Genomic DNA, 21,088 nt, shown 5'->3' on the forward strand with positions numbered 1-21,088 from the left:
GACCAAACGGTATTGTACGTCTCCGGAATAAGTTTAAGAGCGACATAGAGCATTTGAACACCATTATAAATACTACAGACGAGCCATTTCTAACGTTTAAATTGGCTGACAGTTTTATATATGACAGCTGGAGGAAAACAAACCTTCAATTGGTGTGTGTGAAATGATTTGCATAGAACTCTATACGCGCACTCTTCTTGCGATAATTTCACAAACCAACAATCATTCTCTGTGGTATAACCTCACTTTTTGACAGATCAGAGAGCTTGTTTACATGTACTTTTTGATTTCCTTCAGTACAAGAAATTGCAGTTAAATCCAAACACCATGTAAACAAGCTCGCTGAGCTGTCATTTTTTCAAGCATTTTTAGTCGTATGACATAATATTGCAATGTCACATAGGAAAACCATTTTGAAATCACGGAAAAATAAATTTTTAGCAGATCTGTGTAAATATTCACTGATTTTTGACAAACAAAGAACAATACAGGGTGGTGGGAGGTATTTACTGACCTTGAAGTAGACTAGAGCAACATGCGCTAGAACTAAACAAAGTCAGTTCTGATGGAACCTTCGTCGCGAGTGAATCGTAGTGCGCATCGCTCCGTACGTTGCATTCAACCTTCATTTCCCCGCTCGGGTATCGCCACTCGGCATATAATTTTGAGTTATTTGTGATAGATTGCTTGTTTGAAGCTTCTCAGAACTCGATTCTTATCATACCGGTATAGCTTTGATCAAATTGATGATCGATGAATCATTTTGTCAGACAAATAAGCTTATTTGGAAGAAAATTTGTGATAAATTACACAAAATGTCACTTTCCGCAACTGCTAAGCAAAGAAGGGTACTCCGTCCTCCGCACATGCAAGTAGTTGTATGAAATATTAGGATAGCATTAAAACTTTCTATGCAAGTGCAGGTTTGATGCAAGAAAGTGTGCAGAGATGCCAGGTACTTTTTTCAAATGTCTGCAATAATAATTTTAAAAGTCTGGGAAGAACAAAAAATGTCAGGAAAGCTAGTGTAGCCAAAAGCCTTTATATTCAAAAATCTGCAAATATCTGCAACCAAACTAAAAAATCTGCAAATATCTGCAACCAAACTAAAAAATCTGCAAATATCTGCGTCATCGAAAAAATCTGCAGCTTAAATTAAAAGTCTGCGAATTTGAAGACTTGTCTGCAAATCTGGCATCTCTGAAAGTGTGCAAGGGCAAAAATGCTCACAGAATGGCTGGATGTTGTTGGCTCGAATCAAAACTTGTCGAAAGTAAACAAAGTTCATTTCATATCGTCAACCTGGCGCCCAGGTGGTGAAATCAACGGAGTGCTGGAGCGTTGCCAAAAAAATTTTATTTGCAGATTAAATTTTACTAAACTTCCCAGTTTAACTCAGCCGGAATGCTGGCTGGTTCTAATTCGTATTCCGGCTCCTGTGACACAACCGATTCAAGTTAGAATGTTCAAGGGGTACCATTTCGATGCGGCCTAGCCGCATAACCGAGGCCTAGGAACCGAAGCGGCGCAAAGCCGCTGAGGATCCGCCGGGCGAGGTGGCCACCGACCCGCCGTCGGAAGCAAGCGAACCTGTGACCCACTCGTTTGCCCGGCTTACTCAAACATAGGGGCTATCCCTAGTTTAAGTCCGACTGAGCGGTAGCGAAGTCGGACAGCACGCGCAAAAGCGATGTGGCGTAGCCACATTGGGTGCTGGACACAAAATAAAATTGGCAACGCTAGTAAAATGTAAACACAAATGAACACTCCGGATGAACCTATCGTCAATTGACATTTCGACGAGTTTTGATTCGAGCCAATAATATGGGCCCCAAAAGGTCTGGCAGATGATTGTACCTATCACCAATACGCAGAAGAAATGTTTAATAGTGTATGTGATTTTTCCGTTTGTTAACATCACCGATAACAAAAGTGGAACGTGCTGACGTCACTCCGTGTGTTTTGATTAATGTTCGCCATCTGCCATTTTGGAACTCAATGACGTCTTCACTGGTTGCTTCGGGATTGTTTACCTTTTTTGCGTTACTAGTACAGGCAAATCCCTTTATCTGCCAGACCTTTTAATTTACGTCATTGGCCCCCAGAGCCGTCTATATAAAGGCTAGTTTACAGTTTGGGAAATGGATCACGGGATTTCGCACGGGATTTGCGTCGGGATTTGATCAGGGAAAATTTCCCGCCGAGATCTCTCCAAACTGTCAAACCAAAAACTCTGCTGCTTCTTAAAAATACAAACAGTATCCAACTTGCAGTAAATCGCAAACCTTCTAAAAATACTATTTTCCCCGTCGGAAACAATTTGTGTTGAATTGTTCCCGGCCGGATTTCTGTGTGGAGAGTTTTAAAATCCCGTGATGTTTCCCGCGGTTGGGTTTACACTTCAGGAAAACTGTCATTTTTGTGTAGACTCATTTCCCGTCACGGGATTTGAAATCCCGAGCTCCATTTAAAATACACAGGGACCCAAATCCCGTGACACGTTTTCCGAACTGTAAACTAGCCTTAAAAATGAAGCGCGAAATTTTGTTTATATACTAATGGCGATTTCACTTGAACCTGAAACTGAGTCAGGTTCTAACCCCAACCGCTGTCAGTTCATACATTTTGACAGCAGTTGGGGTTAGGAACTGACTCAGTTTCGCATCAAACGAAAACTACATAAGAGACCGTGGCGAATCACAAAAGAAATAGATTACAAGCAGCAAAAGTTGGTGAGATCCTTTTGAATTACTATTATTGATTTTATTTACAAAAAACTATGTTCATGCTAAATACGTGCCGGAATCAAAAATATCGCTTTTAAGGCTGGAAGTGTGAATAAATTGCACGCATCCAATTGATTCGTGGATGTATTCATGAGGGGCTTATTGTGTTTGAATCCGACGTAATCTTGAAAAATGTTATCGGCGCTCTATCAACATATCTTAGAAATCGGTAGTCTCCAAAACTTTCGGTATGCAGCGTACATATTTTCTGTTGGTAAACCTTTTTTTAGAATTGAAGAGAGTAGTATATCCATCTGTATTTATATCTGACCAACTAACTGCAGCCGGACCGGTATAAAGAAAGTGTGGTACCCTTTCTAATACATTTAAAACAAGCAAATCATCCACCACCAACTGAAATGTAAAATCTCACTTAATCCTACCATTCTAGCGGTCAATTTCACAGAAACAATCAAAATTTACGCCCCAGTCTTCTGTTCCCGGCGACGAGACCACGCCATTCCCAATCTTCATCCTCCCAACTCAAAACCGTGCGCGGCTTTTCTTCTGCTCGAAGTTTACGGAAATTGCGATGGCTGATTGCAATCTCAATGAAGCGGAAAAATGACTGTGCCGAAATGATCGGCAGCTTCCGTTCTATACTATGAACAACAGCAAACCCCGTCCGTCCGCGAACCGATGACGCGGTTTTGGTGCGCTATACAAACAGGACAGCATCCGACTGGTGGCGGCGGCAGCGCCAGTGGTCTTGTGATGGCGACGGTAAAACACCGGAACGAAAGTTGTGCCATCACTCGACTAATGAGGATGGTAATTATATCACAGCCGGAGAACTGCCGACTGGGCCCGGTGACTAGGCAAAGTTTTATTAGCTTTTGAAATGGTGCGGCCCGTTCGCTCGGGTTTCTGTTTTTCGGGACCATTTTTTGACGGTTTTTCACTTTCACTTACCGAACGATCTACCGTGGTGTAATTGTTTGATTTCCTCTCAGACCTCTCTGAAGGCTGCTGGCCAGACTAGCAATTTAGGACGAACGTTTCAAATCACTTGGAATAATTTGAATTTTAGACTTGAAATTTCAATTACGGAAAATTCAACGATAGATTTTTTGCTTGCCGCCAGACTAGTAATTTAATTCAAAACGAATAGAATGGATCGTGGCATTATTTTCTGCATTTAAATTGGTTATCCTCTCTGCATCAAAATCAACTTTATAGGTTCATTTCTGGCGCCACGTGCTAAAAAAACAGATTGCTTACCCATACCCAACTACGTGCAACGAGAAAAAAAACCCGAAAAACTCAAAACAGTGCTATCACTGCAATGTAAAACCTGACCGCACCACTCATTTGGGGTTATTCCGATTTGCTACCGAGGTTCGTCTCCGCCCACTCTGCTCGGAAACCAGCGCCGCCACACGGGGCGGCTCGGTGGCGAGAAACAATTCGGTTGGCCGGGAAATAAAACATGGAGTAAAAGTGGAAAGCTCATCGAACGGAAGCGAAATAAAAACTTTGCTTTGCATTCTCAGTTTCTCCCTTCCCCCCATATCACTACCCCTATCCGAGTCTTCGTTGGGTTAGGACGTACCGAATTCCAACCTCACTGTTCCGGTGGTAGCATACACACACACACACACACCTACAGCCACATAAAACACACAAAAAGCCTGCTTTCCCAACTTCTAACCCCTAACAGGTCCCCTTTGTCTACTGTGGGTTATGATCTGACGCTCATCAGGTAAGGTCAATGCACAACTTTGATATTGTAGCTTTCGGCTTGCCACCATAGGCTACAAGCGGGATGCACACAGTGATAAATCGAAGGGCAAATTTAAAACACATATTCAAATTAACCTAATTACTAACCTCATTGGTATTATTCCAGCTGTCAATTTTTTTGATCAACTGTTGTAATTGTGCTGTTGTAGTTGGCACTGGACAGGAAGCCAAAGGGCTCATGAAGTTGTGGTGCTAAGCGGTACAAAACAGCCAAAAGGCTCAGTAAATTGGACAACTACATGCCCTCCAGATTATCCTCGTAGAGGAAGAGCACTAATTCTAGTTCTACATCAAGGTGAAGCAGCTAGTTACGAGTATTAAATCGGTTGTAACTGCTACTGAATGCGAACAGCTCTTGATGAAACTTGAATCAGCCTAAAATGGTCTGATAGAAGCTGCAGAATACGCAGCGGCAGAAACTAGGAAAGCAACGAAAGGTCACAGAAACACTCGTTCGGAGAAATGAGTGAGAGACACATGGGGGAGCAAGCGGATCCGAAAAAAAAAACAAAGAGCGAACTGGAGCGCACTAACGAAAATATCGTGAGTGGAGCATAGTGGAAATCCAGCAGGCAAAACAAACAACGGAGGGAAAAGGAAGAAAAGAAAGAAAGACAAAAGAAAGAGAAGCTCAGGCCTCCTCGGAGGAGGTACAAGGACGATGCACTTATCATCAAAGTGAACAAGACAGCTGAAGGAGCTGGGAGAGAATGTTATGAAAACGAAGCGCACCCAGAAAGGCGAGATGATCTTAGAGCTGAAGAAGGATCCTTTCGCCAAGAGCTCGACCTAACGGGAGCTCGTTGTCGGCAGCGAAGTGAACGTGAGAGCCCTGGCGCAGGAAGCCGTAGTCCATGGCAAGGGTCTAGTCGAGATCATGACGGAAGAAGAACTGAGGGCTGCACTGATCCAGTAGTGCAACCTAGATGTACCGGTGATGATCCGGAATATGATATCGTTTAGAGGCACTCGAACGGCGACAATTCGACTACCGGATGTTGCCAACAAGCTGGCGGAGACTGGCAAGATAAAAGTCGGATGATCGGTGTGGTCAGGTGCTGAGACATCAGGCCATGAACTGTAAGAGTCCGGACAGGTCTGCATTGTGTAGAAAATGAGGGGGATCTGGAGCACGTTGCCGTAGACTGCACACAGTTACCAAGGTGCATGATCTGCAAACCGGAAAACGGAGACCACCACTTGGCGGGGGCTCCAAATGCCCTGCGTATAAAAAGGCGAAGGCAGGCCAACAATGATGGAGATAACCCAGGTTAAATGGGTAGTGGATAATGCAGGGATGGCGGCAATCGAAGTGATGGGCAGTTTCCCTGTCCAAGAGTATGGATGGTACCCACGAAGCCTTCGTGATCGTCAGGCTCAACGGTGTATTCGTATCTAGCTGTTACGCTGCTCTACGGTGGACACAAGAGTAGTACAATCGGATGCTGGACGAACTAACCGACTCGTTAGGCGGAGGAAAGGCTGTTGTGATAGAAGTTGACTTTAACTCTTGGGCCGTGGAGTGGAGCGCCTGGCTAAGTTAGCCGTAAGGCTGTGTAGCCAAGTTAGATGTAAGGCTATATAACGAAGGTTCCGCTAACACATTCCGTAATGACGAGCGGGAATCCAACATCGACATAACATTCTGCAGTCCGTCGCTCTTGGATACCTCGAATTCGAGTTGGTACCCAGCACACACATATCGACCACCAGGCGATACACTACACCGCTGGTCAACGGAATTGTATTGGGACGTGGAGTGTGAGGACTGGCGAGCGGAAGTGAAGATAAAGGAATTCGATAAGAACCTTTTTGTGGAAACACTACATGCTGACAGCCTCGCTCCAATTCCGAAAGCTGATGAGCTGTCGGCAATATAAGCGAGAGCGTGTGACGTAACAATGCCGAGGAAAATGAAGTCAAGATACTGCCGGCGTTCGACGTAGAACGGAAGGCTCAGTATCCTGTGTGCTCTCATCTTAAAAGCCAGTAGACGCGTTCCGAGTGCCAGGTCTGAGGCAGCCAAAGAAGAGTGTAAGGTGACATTCCAGAAATGCCGTTTGCCGTGTCGTCTTGGCCAGGATTAAGGTCCCAACGACGCCAACTGAAATGTGCTCTGGAAAACTGACGATTATCTTGGAGAGTGGAAATGCTGGTAACAAACAAGTCTCCAACGACGAGCTCCTTATAGTGACAAAGGGACTGAATAAAAAGAAAGCTCCCGATCCCGATGCGCAGCTGAAGACCGCGATCCTGACGTTTACAGCCATTTTGAGGATAGCTTTACAGAAATGCCTAGAAGAAAGACTACTTCTTGGATAGATATAAGATCCAGAAGCTCCCGTTGCTGACAAAACCAGGGAAGCAACCAGGAGATTCAGCATCATATCGACCTAAATACCTGCTGGACACTCTAGGTAAACTTCTGCAAAAGGATTATCCTCAACAGCCTGATGGTGAGAACGAACTATCGCATGGGCAGTTCGAATTGCGAAAAGGGATCTCGACCATTGACCCCATCCGCATAGTCATCGCGAGCGCGGAGAAAGCATCGAAGCAAAACCATCGCTATTGCGCTGTGGTGACGATCGACGTGGAACGTGAAGAACGCGTTCAACAGCGTCAATTGCGTGGTTATCACTGTAGAGCTGCACAGAGGCGAACATGGGGCAGAGGTCGTTTAGGATCACGGCGGGAGTACCTCAAGGCTCCATACTCGGCTCAACGCTCTGGGATATATTGTACAGCGGAGTGTTAATACTGGAACTACGATCGTCGGCTTTGCAGATGACGTTGTCCTAATGATAACCGGTAAGATCCTCGAGGAAGTGGAAACCTGGATGGCTGATGTCAAGTTGCAGCTGGGTTCCCACAAGACGGAAGTAGTGCTGTTCAGAAACCATAAAAAATCAGCGCGTTGAAGGATACTCAATCCCCGAAGCGTGCGCTGAAGTACCTGGATGTTATGGCCAACGGTAGGTTAAATTGCAATAACCATGTCAAATATATGTGTGAGTAGGTTACAAGGACAACTAACACATTCGCAAGGATCATGCCGAATAGCGGAGGAGTAAGATGCAGTACGAGACGCCTCCTGGAGGGTGTCACATCCTCAATACCTAGGTATGTCCTACCAGCCTGGGCTGCTGCGCTGAACTAAATGCGGAACTTGACGCAACTGACGAGCACGTTTTGCCTAATAGCTATTCGTGTCACGTGCGCGTACAAGACGATAGCGTGGGAGGCGGTACGTGTTACTGCCGGAATGATTCCCATCTGGATCACTCTGACTGAGAACGTGGAATGCTACCAGTGGAGGAATACACGAAATGTAAGGAAACTCGTCAAGTCGCCAATATCGTAGAAGGGTTGTGCTACGATGAATGCTAGAATGCTGTCAACAGAGTAGTGACGAGTATACAGAGCTGCAGAGAAAGTGGGTTCGAGATAAATTTCGCCGCCGGGGAACTCTCCGTCGGTGTAAACTAGGTCCACCACTTGGAATAAGTTGAGTAGTACTTGACGTTGCACAGGATTTGGGTTATCGGGGCGCCATTGAGCCGAACGCCAAGCTCCACCCTACCGGGTAGATTGTGTGTAGGCTACATCTAACGCCGGGGACTAGACCGAGTAGAGCGATTAGAACAACCAGTAGCGGGTCGTCGGGACGCCAGTGAACCGGAAGCTACGCTCTACCCCGAATCGCTCGACAAACCTCAGCACCTACTGACTGACCCATTGAGTGATCGAGTAGATCGGGACAAAGCGGAGAGCTAAATGGCTCACGAAAACGAGCATTGGTATCGGGGGCAATCCACCGCTGCGGAATTCGTAGCTGGGTATAGATATCTGTCTTGGTCTATCCGACTATTTCGTGACAAAGTTGGTAGCCAATGGGTACACGAAACAGACGTCGATACCGAGAAGAAAATTCGCCGCCGGGAAACTCTCAGTCGGAGTAGGGTAGTTTCACCGTCGGAAAATATCCGTGTAAATCTCGATAAAGATCAGAGCTAAATGGTTCAGAGTAGCGGGATGTAAAACCGCAATGCGTAATTTCATGGTCTATTACCTACATCATAATAGAATCTTACCCAAAAGTAATAGTAACTTACCCGTCGGATTTTGGGTGCAGAATTTTTTTCTCGAGAGTTGTCTTACTGGAGCTGTAGAGCTTGATTCTCGGAAGAATCATACACTACAATTGCAGACGAGACGGGAAATGTCGCCCACTAAAACACTGCTTAAGGCCAATGGCAGCAGGCCGTGATTCTGAATGTGATAATAATTGTACGGCTCTGAAGTTAGACTTTGCGATCGCGTGTATCATCGCGAAGGTCTCGAGCATTTGTACGTTAACGTGTTCAATTGCGTGTGCGTTTGTATGTCGCATGTGCTAACGTATATGTAAGTTTGCGTGCATAAATTCTATTTTATAACCGTGTGCCTTTCGCATATTTGCGTGTGTTCTTGGATGATCGCGCGCGGACCGTGAATCTAGACGAAAGTGAGATCTTATTTCGGTAATGTCGCCATGGAACGTGTTGTCCAGTGGATATGAGTGCTTTCTTTTTTTAATTGGTCCTATTGAAGGCGTAGACTTACTCTGTTGATACTAAGGATTCAAACTTCCGGAAGTAACCAATTCATGATCGTGCAAGCGTGGGGGTTTTAAGTTCATGCTTGAGACCGCGTTTGATAATTTATAAGCGCTTATCACCGGGATGTTATCATGTTTGCAAGATCGCAGGTGTAGGTGCCGTGGAGGGTCGTGAAGGTTCAAGCATTTGTATGTTAACGTGTTCGTGCTCGCGCAGAAGACGATAGGCTGCCGGCCCCTGATCTCCAAGAAGTCAAGGAGGAGATCGGTCGGCTGAAAAACAACAAAGCTGCCGGTGTAGATCAACTACCCAGCGAGCTATTAAGGTTGCACAGAGAATGCGCAAAATTCGCAAACGAAAAAAGCAGTTTTTTCCACACCGTATGTCCTCATAAAAATCAATCAGCGTATGTAGAATGTTGTTACAGTGCTGCTGATTGATTTTTATAAAGATCTGACATACGGTGTGGAAAAAACTGCTTTTTTCGTTTGCGAATTTTGCGCATTCTCTGTGCAACCTTAAAATACGGTGGTGAAACACTGGCTACTGTGTAATCGCCAAAATTTGGGAGGAGGAGATTCTTCTTTGCCCAATTTACAAAAAGGGTGACAAGTTGAATTGCTGCATCTACCGCGTGATCGTACTACTTAGCGCCGCCTACAAAGTACTCTCTCAAATTCTTTGCCGCCGATTGTCACCATTTGCAAGGGAGTTCCTAGGGCACTACCAAGCGGGATTCATGGGTTCCCGCACCACTATGGACCAAATATTCGCGATTCGGCAGGTTCTGCAGAAGTGCCGCGAATACAATGTGCCCACACATCATTTGTTCATCGATTTCAAATCGGCATATGACACAATCGATCGGGTTCAGCTATGGCAGATAACGCACGAGTATGGTTTTCTGGATAAGCTATCACGATTAGTCAAAGCGACAACGGATCGGGTGATGTGCGTTGTTCGAGTATCAGGGACATTCTCGAGTCCCTTTGAATCTCGAAGAGGGTTACGGCAAGGTGATGGTCTATCGTGCCTGCTGTTCAACGTTGCGTTAGAAGGTTTAATAAGGAGAGCGGGGATAGACACGAGTGGCACGATCTTCGGGAAGTCCGTCCAGCTTCTTGGCTTCGCGGAAGACATTGACATAATGGCACGGAACATTGAGGCGATGTCGGAAACGTACATGAGGCTGAAAGCCGATCGCCGATTGGACTTGCCATCAACGTTTCGAAGACAATATAGATGAGAGGAAGAGGTTGTAGAGACGACAATGTGAACGAAATCGATATGATCGACGAATTCGTGTTTTTGGGTTCACTGGTAACCGCCTAAAATGAGATCAGCAGAAAAATTCAGAGACGGATCTTGGCGGGAAATCGTGCTTACTTTGGACTCCGGAGGATGCTCCGGTCGCACGAAGTTGATTATCTACAAGACGCTGATTAGACCGGTGGTCCTCTACGGCCACGAGACCTGGACTATGCTCGTGGAGGACCAACGCGCCTTTAGAGTTTTCGAACGAAAGGTGTTGCGTACCATCTATGGTGGCGTGCAGATGGAAGATGGAACGTGGCGCAGGCGAATGGACCATGAGTTGCATCAGTTGCTGGAAGAACCATCCATAGCGCATACCGCAAAAATAGGACGTTTGCGGTGGGCTGGACACGTCGTAAGAATATCGGACGACGTCCCGGTGAAGATGGTTTTTGAGGGCGACCCTACAGGAACAAGAAGAGCGGTGTATCTACCAAATAGAAGACGACCTGCGGACCCTTCGAAGACTACGAGGCTGGCGATAAGCAGCAATGGGCCGAGCGGAGTGGAGACGGCTTCTGCATACAGCAAGAGACAACAAGGCTCTAGCCTGAACGGTAAGGTAAGGTAAGTGTTCGTCACGTGTATGTGACTTCGCGTGTATAATTTGAATGATCGCGCGCGGACTGTGATTCTGATACTTAATTTTTAGTGTACGGAACAGATGGTAGAAGAGAGTCAATTTCCCTATATCAGTAGAGTTCCCGGTCATGTCGTCATGGAACGTGTTGTCTGGTGAATATGAGCGTAATTATTTTTTGATTGGTCCAACTGAAGGCATGAGTCTAGGCTGCTAGGAACAAGGTTAGACTTCCGGACGTGACCGTTTCATGATAGTGGTGGGTTAATGCTTGAGACCGTGTTTGTAAGTGTATAGATGCTAAAACTTTTACTTAACTACCGGGGTGTTTTAATGTTGGCGAAATCGCGGGCGTAAGTATGTGTAGATGATTGTAATTGAATGGTCGCGTTTGGAACCTGGTTTATGATATCGCGAAGGCCACGAGCGTTTGTATCTATACGAGTATAAAGAGAATATGGAATGCACAAATTGAACACCGAAGTATTAGCCACTATTCTATCATATACACCAGATCTGTATCCATTTGCTGACCCAACTCTCACAAGTACTCAGACGAACATATACACAGATAAACATACGAACAGCACATAACAATTGTACACTTAAATTAATGCTCTTATTAAATTAATTTAATCGACCGATACATGGACACACAATGACCTCCCCCCACTGTGAGCCTCGTCCACCAACACCATCTTGGAACAATTGTCTGTCAGAGGTTCTGTAACACTGATGCACGCAATATGGTTGATGATATTTGCAATACCGTCAACTCGAATTTGGTTGTAGAAATTGTGATGAAAATGCGAATTTATTCGAATTTGGTTTGTAACTAGTTCACCTTCACGCTGAATTCGTTAGCCACAATCTCCATTAGCGGGGGCCAAACTGCGAGCAGACTCCCTCGCAACCAACAAAACTAATAAGCCTGAAAGCTTGTCGCAGCCCATCCGAACGGCAAATGTTTATCTTTTATCACTAGTATAAACAAACTTTTTCACTGTGCCTCACCAAAAAAAAAACTTGCTATTACATCAGCCCGTAGACTTTACTCCCGATCATGATGAAAAGCTTCGGTACTTTCAACAAGCTCCTAGCTCCTGCAGGCAACCTGCGAAAGCAGAAACAAACCGGAATGGAGAGGATAGAAAACAAACTGTGCACAAAAAAAGTTCCGAGCACCAGGGACAAAGTTATCGCTTTGATGTTACCTTTATGGGGCTCTGGGTCTCATCTGGTAGTGTCGCTGCTAGGAAAACTGTGTAACCTTCTATGTATTTACAACTCCTACCGCCCAACATTCGGACGTCATAAACCGGCACTGGGAGTTGTTTATTTCGCTTTGCCGAGCTGATTTTTTTGCACCCCAACCAATGACATTTTCTCACTTTATATCTTGTCGCCCTTACCATCACCTCTAGGAGGATCAGCAGCCCCGCTCTCGCTACTCGTTCAGGGCAATTTCGCTCCCACCCACTGCTGTTGCTGCCGTCGCTGCCACCGACCCCGTGGTCGGTGGCACCGAAACATGGCGCTTACGTTGCTTCGGACGGATTTGTGTTGTCGACTGACCTACCATAACGAATGTGTGAGTGTTTCTGGGTAGGGTTTTCCGTTCACCCAGGCCGGAACCGGGTGTTGAAGGGTGACATGCTAAAGATAGGAAAATGATGCAAGTTTTACCTCATTAGACCGTGAAATTGGTTCATGCGCCCGAATGGCTTTTTTCGCCTGCCTGAACGGATGCAGTTTACAGCGGAGGTTGAAGCTGACCCACGCTCAGTTCCGCAGAAGTGGAAGAGAAATCTTGTGCAAATTGTTTAATAAAATCATCAGCTCGGACGAGCAGGTCGGTCGGTCGGTCGATCGAACGTTTCTGTTCCAAAGGTCATCGGGTTCATGTTGCCGAACACAAACATGTTTTTAATAAGATATTGAGAGAACAAAAATGTTACTATCGACCAAATTTATGATGGTAGATATAATTGCTTCTAAATGGAAAATAAAATAGTAGACAAAATTAAAATAATATAATAAATGAAGTAAACGATAGAATTTCGCTATTTAATTGGGGTAAACCTATTGAAGATCCATTTCAAAGATGACATTGAATAAAACAATCATTCTACTCACCCGAATAACCTATCGTATTTTTCGGTATTCCCAGATGTCCGAGACCGCCAAGTGGAATTCCTTCCAGCCCGCCAGCTCCCCCGTAGCCACCGGCACCGCCGCCGGGCAGTGCTCCCAAGCCGCCGGGACCAGCAGCACCGGTTCCTCCTCCGCCACCACCACTACCACCAGAAGAGCTGGTGGAAATGCTGATCGTCGGTTGCACCGATCCCGGCGGTATCGGTTCCGGGTCCGGCATTGGCGGATAGATGGGATCGCAACATTCCCGCTCGGGGAATTCACTCGCCCGGACGGATGCCGGCATGCCAAGCAAACAGCTTGCCACCAGCAGCAGGGCAATCCGCCCGGGAGGAACAGGGCTGCAGCGTTCATTAGCTGCGTCGTCGTTGTCTACGGTGGTGACCGTTGTCACGGTGGTACGGTTGGTGTCGCCGATGATGACGGTCCATAAAGGTGGTGCTGGTCGTTGTATCGGATGTTGGTTTTGTTTGTGCTGTTGGTAGCTGCTGCTGCTGCTGCTAGCCGACAGCTGCCGTGATTGGTATTTGAAGCGTTTCCTTTGGATTGCCGCTATCACCACCCCGTCAGGGTGGTCACTCTCGTTGCACCTTCGTCTCATTTTATGCGAATCTTTATGCGGTAGTTTCTCATTATACTTGGCTGAAGTTAATCTTTATTAGCACCTGGTTCGCCTGATTGGCGACTTGCACCTGCAGCACGAACAAATAACAAAAGCGTGGAGGTTGGAGGGAGAGAAGCGAACGGGTTTTGCCAGCATGGACGAGATTTGAAAGATCATTTTAATTTTATTTTTCGGTTGGATGAGTGTAAAGTTGCATACTTCACAGGCTTATCTGAATCGTTATTTGATCAACGGAAGTGGAAAACATATTCCAAGCTCACTTGTCTTAACCCCCGTATGTATCGCTGTTGATAGCGCTCGAATATACGGTCTATTCGCTTTGGCGGGCTGCTTTACGTGTTAATTGGATTTTTCCTGTTATTTTTCTATTTTTTCACTAGGGCGCTATTTATACAAATCCACCTGGGAGCGGCGGAACCTTCGGTTAATGGCGAAAATTGTAAAGTGAATGAATGTCCAATTAAAAGGATTGATTTTATTTCGTACATTTTTCAGTTACTAGTGAGGTGTATTCTAAGCCGGATCGAATAGCACTCGCGAAAAACTTTCCTAGCAATATTCTGTGAGAGGATTGGGTAAAACTTTATTTTTGTATCGCAGTCTAACAGTTTTTTACACACAACTAAAAAAATATTAAGTTTTTCGTAAATAGCGTAAATAGACTTACAAAACAAATCCTCTGGAGCGTAAATGCATGTGTTTTTTGCGCTCTCGAACTGTGAACGAAAAGCTACACAGTGCGGAGATAACTTGAATAGCACATACTAGTAATCATGTATCGTTATGACTTACCTAGTCTAATGTCGGTACGCAAATGGGGAAAATATGAGCATACGTTCGTATCGTGTGTCTGTATTCTCACTTCGTTCCGGGCTGCCAACACTCGACAGATTCCTTCCTCAAAGTATTGCAAGACAGAACTCTGCCTTCCAGCAAAAAACTCACTGCAAAATTTTGCCATCAGTGAGAATTGCGAGGCAGAACTCTGCCTACCAGCAAACGACTCACTGCAAAAAAAAATCCATCAGCGAGCATCGCGAGGCGGAACTCTGCCTTCCAGCAAGTAACGCTTTATATTTCTTCTCGAAAGGAATCACCCCAAACGTGATACACACAACTTACCTAGTCCAATGTCGGCAAGCAAATGGGGAAAATATGAACATACGGTTCGTATCGTGTGTCTGTATTATCACTTCGTTTCGGGCTGCCAACACTCGACAGATTCCTTCTCGAAGTTTCCCTGTCAGCGTGGCAAGCAGACAGTTAGCAAAAGTTGAGCAAAGCGAAATTGATGCTGGCAGAGTTTCTGCGAGCATTTTGTGCGAGAATTCTGGCAACGAATTCGCTCAAATGCAACAACCGTTTCTGACAGAAGCGGTTAAACCAACCGATGCTGCTCACTTTTATCCAGAATCCAGTCAGAAATGTACGGCCAAGATCTCTGCACGCTTCCTGACACATCTTTGTCAGATGTTTTGCTCGATTCGTGCTAAATTCTACCAGGTAGGAATTGCCAGGATCTTTGCACAGTTTATGTCCGAGTTATGCCAGGGTTTTGCTCGGTTCCTGTCAAAATTTGCCAAAAAAACGCGAGCGAAACCGAGTTCGCCCTAGCTCAACTAACCCGACAGGATAGGCGCAGAAATCTGACAGGGCTGCCAAACCAAGATTTACAGAAATCTAGCAGAGCGGTCTCTGCCAGAAAATTTGCTCACTGGGTTTCCTTCTTCGGACGTTGGCGCCATCTGTATCTCACAATGACGTATGACTCCTTTCAGTGAATAAATCAATATTAATTCGTCAAAAGGGCGAAAGTGTTTTTTGTAAATAAACTTGTTTCGCTCATTAGTCTGCTGCAGAGTGGAATTTCATAAAAAATATGCGGTAATGTAAATTTTTACTCTTCGTAGAAGTAATTTCAATGTTTTCTGCTTTGAAATTATAGCAAATTAAGAGACACCATCAAAATAAAAGTTTGTTTACAAATCTTATTCGCCCTTTTGCAAGTTTAATATGGAAATGTTCGTCGGTTCTACCCAGTAAAGCTCAGCCGGAATTGAACTGGAATTCTGGCTGGTTCCAGTTCGTACACGGGCTCCAGTGACACAACCGATTCTAACTAGAATCGGTTGTGTCACTGGAGCCGGAATACGAACTGGAACCAGCCAGAATTCCGGTTCATTTCAGGCTGAGCTGAACTGGGTAGTTTTGATGCAATGCTAGTAACTTGTTTTTTCTCGCGATGATTAGTTTCCCACACATACATACAAATGAGTTATTAACCCATGCATGCCCATGTTGTTTGTGGACAACAACGTTTTTAAACAGCTATAACTTTTCTTTGAGGCAGGATTTGTTCACAAAAACAAGTAAGGCTAATAAATGTGACTATTGCCTTTCATTTGAGTTTATACAGTTACAAGAATCAGCTCTAGAACTGAAGTTATTGCAAGTACCCTGATTGGATTCCGGGCACAGAGCTGCCAGGCACAGTTTACGTTAACGACGGAAAATGAATTTTTCATATATCTTCGTTACGTTGCAATATTATTGAAAACTGATAAAACTTATCGATTTAGATTGTTTTTGGCTACGTTTTCCACGCAATTGGACTATCGTAAATATTGTAGGATAATTGTATTGAGCATTGGAAGGTAAAAATTGAGTAGCTTCTAGCACTGCGAGGAAAGCATCTATCTTTATGAAAAAAGGCTTTTCGTATTTCTTGCCCCTACCGTTTACAAGGGAAAATAGTTTTGAAGCCGTATATGCACTAGAAAAAAATTGGGCATGAAAGGGTTAATAACAGTGTGAAAATAGTTTAAAACAAAAGGTGTCAATGGCAATGCTGCAAGGCCGGCCGGCGGCGGTGAGGCAAACGAAATCGTCACACTCATCTTGTGTGTGTAGCTTATATATGGCCACTGAGAACTGACATACAAGTAAAGTTTTCAACTTGTGTAAGAAATTAAACTGTCGCTTTGAAATGACAACAGCAAGTAGCAACTTGCCACTGGTTGGCGCTTCGATCGGCCAGCAATCGCTATACGGGACTTGTATGCAAACTTGGATATAATGATGACTCCCGCATGCGAACCTGTATGCGATGGTGATTTTCAACGTATTTTCATTTAAATGTTTACACAGGTTTTTCGGGAAAGTTTGTTCTAGCTTATACGTCTGTACTCTGCGATATGGCATTTTACAACTTAACCAACGTGTGTCGTTATAACACAGTAGTTAGTAGCGAATAAATGATTGTCGGCTCTAATCTAGAAATGTGGGACTGCAGCACGAACAAATAACAAATATTTGTTTCTAGAAGTTTCAGATCGTGAGCTATTTATAGCAGAAGAAAATAAAATCAGGAACAAAACAAAATGCAGTGCTGTAACGATAGGATTTTTAGTGATGGGCGGATGGGAATGTAAGCACAGACTAACAGAGATAACACTGTGAGAGAATTCCCTCAAAAAACATCTTTTCCAGAAGACTAGCTCCATCTTTTATTCACGGTCCCAAACACTCATTTACTGGTGGGTTACCCCTTAGGTTTAGGAGCAATTGTTCACTAGTGGTCTGTCCCCCATATGCTTGTTCATATGCCAGGGCCGCCATAATTTCAAATGTGGCCACAGTCCCAACTACAAATATATTTAAAATGACCGTTAAAGCGGGCGAAGCTTTGTTTTTAAGTGTTATGTCTGTTAGTCTGTGATGTAAGGTAAAGAGTAAAGAGAGTCTTTGTGAGCTTCGAAACCAGTAAATTGATCCGAAACCAAATGCTATAAAAATCTTCTTTGTGTGCGATCGTGTGCCATCGTTTATTTCTCTGAGAATATTACGCTCACCTCAAACTATACGCGAATAGCTCCATGTTCAAAAAGGATTGCTTTTGAGCATGGGCTTGCGAGGGCAAAAACAAAAAATCTGTACTGTTTTGATTGTACCGAAAGCATATTTATAGAGAAAATTTAGATTAGGACGAAAGTAACATTGAGAGTCCTAACAATCCTATCGTTACAGCACTGCTTTTTGTTTTGTTCCTAATTTTCTTTGCTTACTTTCTCTTTCGATTATTACGACGTCATTATAATTTTCACTAATTTTCCAGCACAAATCGAAAGATTTTTACTAGAATATTATTCAAAGAGTTGAGTAGAAAATGTTGAAAAGGCCGAGTAATGAACAAAAGAGAAAGACCCCACAGAGAATCTCTCATTATTACTTACATCTTAATCTAAATTTTCTCCAGGTTTCCTGACTATATAGCGTTGAGAGGAATTTTTTTAAGGGTTTATGTAATTTTCTGAAGCATTACTGGTCACAAAAGAAAAAAACTGTTCAAGATTTGCGGCTCGGTGCATGTAACCAGCGGAAAGCAATAAAGAATGGCTTCAGTCAGATGATTAAAAATCTGCTAATTTCGATCCGACAGAAATAAAAATAATAATTGAAGGAAATGATGTTCAAATTTAATTCTTTTTGATAGCGCGGAAAAGAACTGTGAGATTTTTGTTCCAATTGGCCCTCGTTACTAGCACAAACTAATTGTGATAGTCAGTTTACGGAGCCAGCTGAATCTTAATAATCACCTTCTCTCCCGATGTTGAAATGTAGTCCATCCAACAAGGTCAACTAATAGGAACAGTCCAATCAATACTTCCTGAAGATTAGCAGCTCGGCATATAAAATTAGCGGAAACCAATCAGGAAATAACGGTTGGCGAAGAGAAATATTTCCAAATTTGACTCAGCGCGCTGAATAGTCGCCATTGGATAATTGAGATTGCAGTGCCTGGTTAGAGCTCGCGTCAACCTGACGCAGTGGAGTTTCGAAAAATATAGGATATAGGTATTTATTATTGGTGTTGCAGTGGGGATTTGAGAAGCTGTTGTAGATTATCTATAGGGTTTTCAGAGAAAAAAACCGGTGCTGAGCTGAGGTACGATGTGCCTTTAGGTCAGCCTTCTCTTTGAGATTTTGTATGATGGCAGTGTGATGAGTCGGGCATGTTTGAATGTTTGTACCGATTAATTTGTCCGTTAGCTGATCTGGCAAGCCGTCTGCAGCTGTGACGATGAAACAGCCGAGATGTGCTGAAGCTGGATAAAATTTAAATTTTCTCACAGCACTAATTATGAAAAAGAATCATTATTGATCCTAAACAACATCTCATTTCGTGCAAAGCCACCGCTAGTTGTGATAATGATTGCTCATTTTTCTAACTTCCAGAAGTCCTCGGTAATTGAGAAAAGTCAATATACCCCTAGTACTATACGTCATTCTAATGATTCAATCACGGGCGCTTAGGTCAACTATACCAAATATTTGAAGGCTAGAGCACTTGTAAATACCTAATAACAATGAACCGAAAAAGCCAGTCATACATTTTTTGGCACCCGATGATAGCTGTGAACATCACTTCGGGCATGAATAACTATGTCTGCCGTGCATGGCTAATTCCGACACAACCGACACGCACATTGATCTTTCACTTACGAAAGTCCTTCGGGCGAATTTTCTTCGTCGGTAGACGTCATTGAAAAAGACAAAAAAAGCAAAACTCATGCTGAACGTCTTCGTCTATGATGAACTAACATGACCTAGGATTATTTTTATTTCCCCAGACGTCACTAGCCCCGCAGTGTAGGTTCCTTCCACCAGACTCGAACTCCGGAATTTAATTGGATTTCGTCGATGGCGCGACGGTTCGATTAGTATCTTTTTCGCAAGCTAACTCATTTGGCGAATACATACATACTTTCAAGGTTAACAGCGATGAGTGCTGCTGCGTGACTGACTGATTCCCATAGCTGACTGACAGTGGCAGAAATCTCAGGGTCAGTGACGGCAACAAGCGGTACCGGCATCAGACAGTGCTCGGGAAAATAATGACAGCTGGGGGTGGGTGCGTGATTATTATTGTTACCGAGGAAGTTTGGTTCGGAACGAGTTCATGATTCGCGTGTTTTGCGGAAGAATTTCGGCTATTTTCCAATTTGTTTCCCGCAGTTTTCGATCTGGTGAGTGATAGTTTTAAAGCAGGGGCGTTGATCGGGAATAGTTAGATTCGTCCTTTCAAGTTGTTGTGGAGGATAATTTTGGCTACGATTTGTTGTTCTTTTGCTTGCAATATTATCGTTCGGTTCGGCAGTGATGACCACGCAAGGTCGGTACATTGAGAATTCAATTCCATTTCAGCACGGTCTGCGCAATAAAAACGCAAAGTGGAACTGATTTGGTCACGAAAGGCTAACGGATTTCATTAAAAGCCTACGATAGGAAAATTGTTTTTATCTTGCGTGATAATTATTGAAAACTAAATATTTATTCTGACATTGACGATCTTCAAGTTTAATACACGGTTTCTTAATGTACATATATCATCATATTTCTCGGAACATTTTTAATTTTGATTATAAACCTCTTTTTTTGAGTTCAGAAAAATTTCTAATCGGAAGTGCGAGAGTTGGGAATCGAACCCGGGTGAGCTGCGTACAAGGCAATCGACTTACCAACTATGCTATACCCATCCTGAGACTAATTTTAAACCATTTTCACTTCAATTCAAAGAGACATTAATAAATCTAAGAAATGACTAAAAATCTGTAATAATTGTCTACGGAAACTGTGATCATTTTTTAAATTGATATTAAATTGTGCTTTCAAAGATTTCATTTTCGGTATGTTACGGTTACAACTAATTTTTCACACTAAGTGGCACAACATGTTTCAAACGTGTGATCGATCCCATAAGAAAAGCATTGCGATAAATTGCTCGTCGAATACCAGGTGCGACCAAAAGTAATCGTCGAAACTTGTCTGGAAAAGCACGGACAATATTGGTGCAGGGGAATTTCCTGGTACAGGAACTCAATGTGTCTACCCTAATAAACATCGCATGACTCAAGAGGCTAACGACCTGTTCAGGGTATCATCCAAACAATATGTGGAATCATCGCACCATATGGGTTAAAGTTTGTGTATAATTTTTTTTATTAGGGTATACACGCGTCGTATCTCTTCCACATTTTGCCGAAATGACGCGCAACACGAAATAAGATAAAATATGTTGCGTAGTGTTTCCAGTTTCATCGAGCAACTAAAATCTATTTACATTAATTTGTTTGAGGCGAAACCGAGTCAGGTTCTAACCCCAACTGTTGTCAAAACGGAGGCACTTACAGCGATTAATATTGAAGTATGACTCAGTTTCGGGGTCAAGCAAAAACAATGTCGCTACCGCCCAGTCGGACTTAAGCTAGCTCCTATGTTTGAGTAA

The 21,088-nt window shown here is 43.8% G+C and overlaps 1 protein-coding gene across 7 annotated transcripts in view; it reads right to left on the reverse strand.

Annotated features, from left to right (window-relative positions):
- LOC131677126 (uncharacterized) overlaps positions 1-21,088 on the reverse strand; it is a 565,677-nt gene that overhangs the window by 377,337 nt on the left and 167,252 nt on the right. For 6 of the 7 annotated variants that reach the window (XM_058956747.1, XM_058956745.1, XM_058956743.1 and 3 more), the window contains exon 2: positions 13,161-13,870. The exons of the other annotated variant lie outside the window; for it this stretch is intronic. In XM_058956747.1, the coding sequence (XP_058812730.1) occupies positions 13,161-13,779 (619 nt within the window). In that variant the 5' untranslated portion in view covers positions 13,780-13,870. The remainder of the gene's footprint in view (positions 1-13,160; positions 13,871-21,088) is intronic. 7 annotated transcript variants of the gene reach the window in all.

The sequence above is a fragment of the Topomyia yanbarensis genome, chromosome 1 (assembly GCF_030247195.1).
Source record: "Topomyia yanbarensis strain Yona2022 chromosome 1, ASM3024719v1, whole genome shotgun sequence".
Taxonomy (NCBI): Eukaryota; Metazoa; Arthropoda; class Insecta; order Diptera; family Culicidae; genus Topomyia; species Topomyia yanbarensis.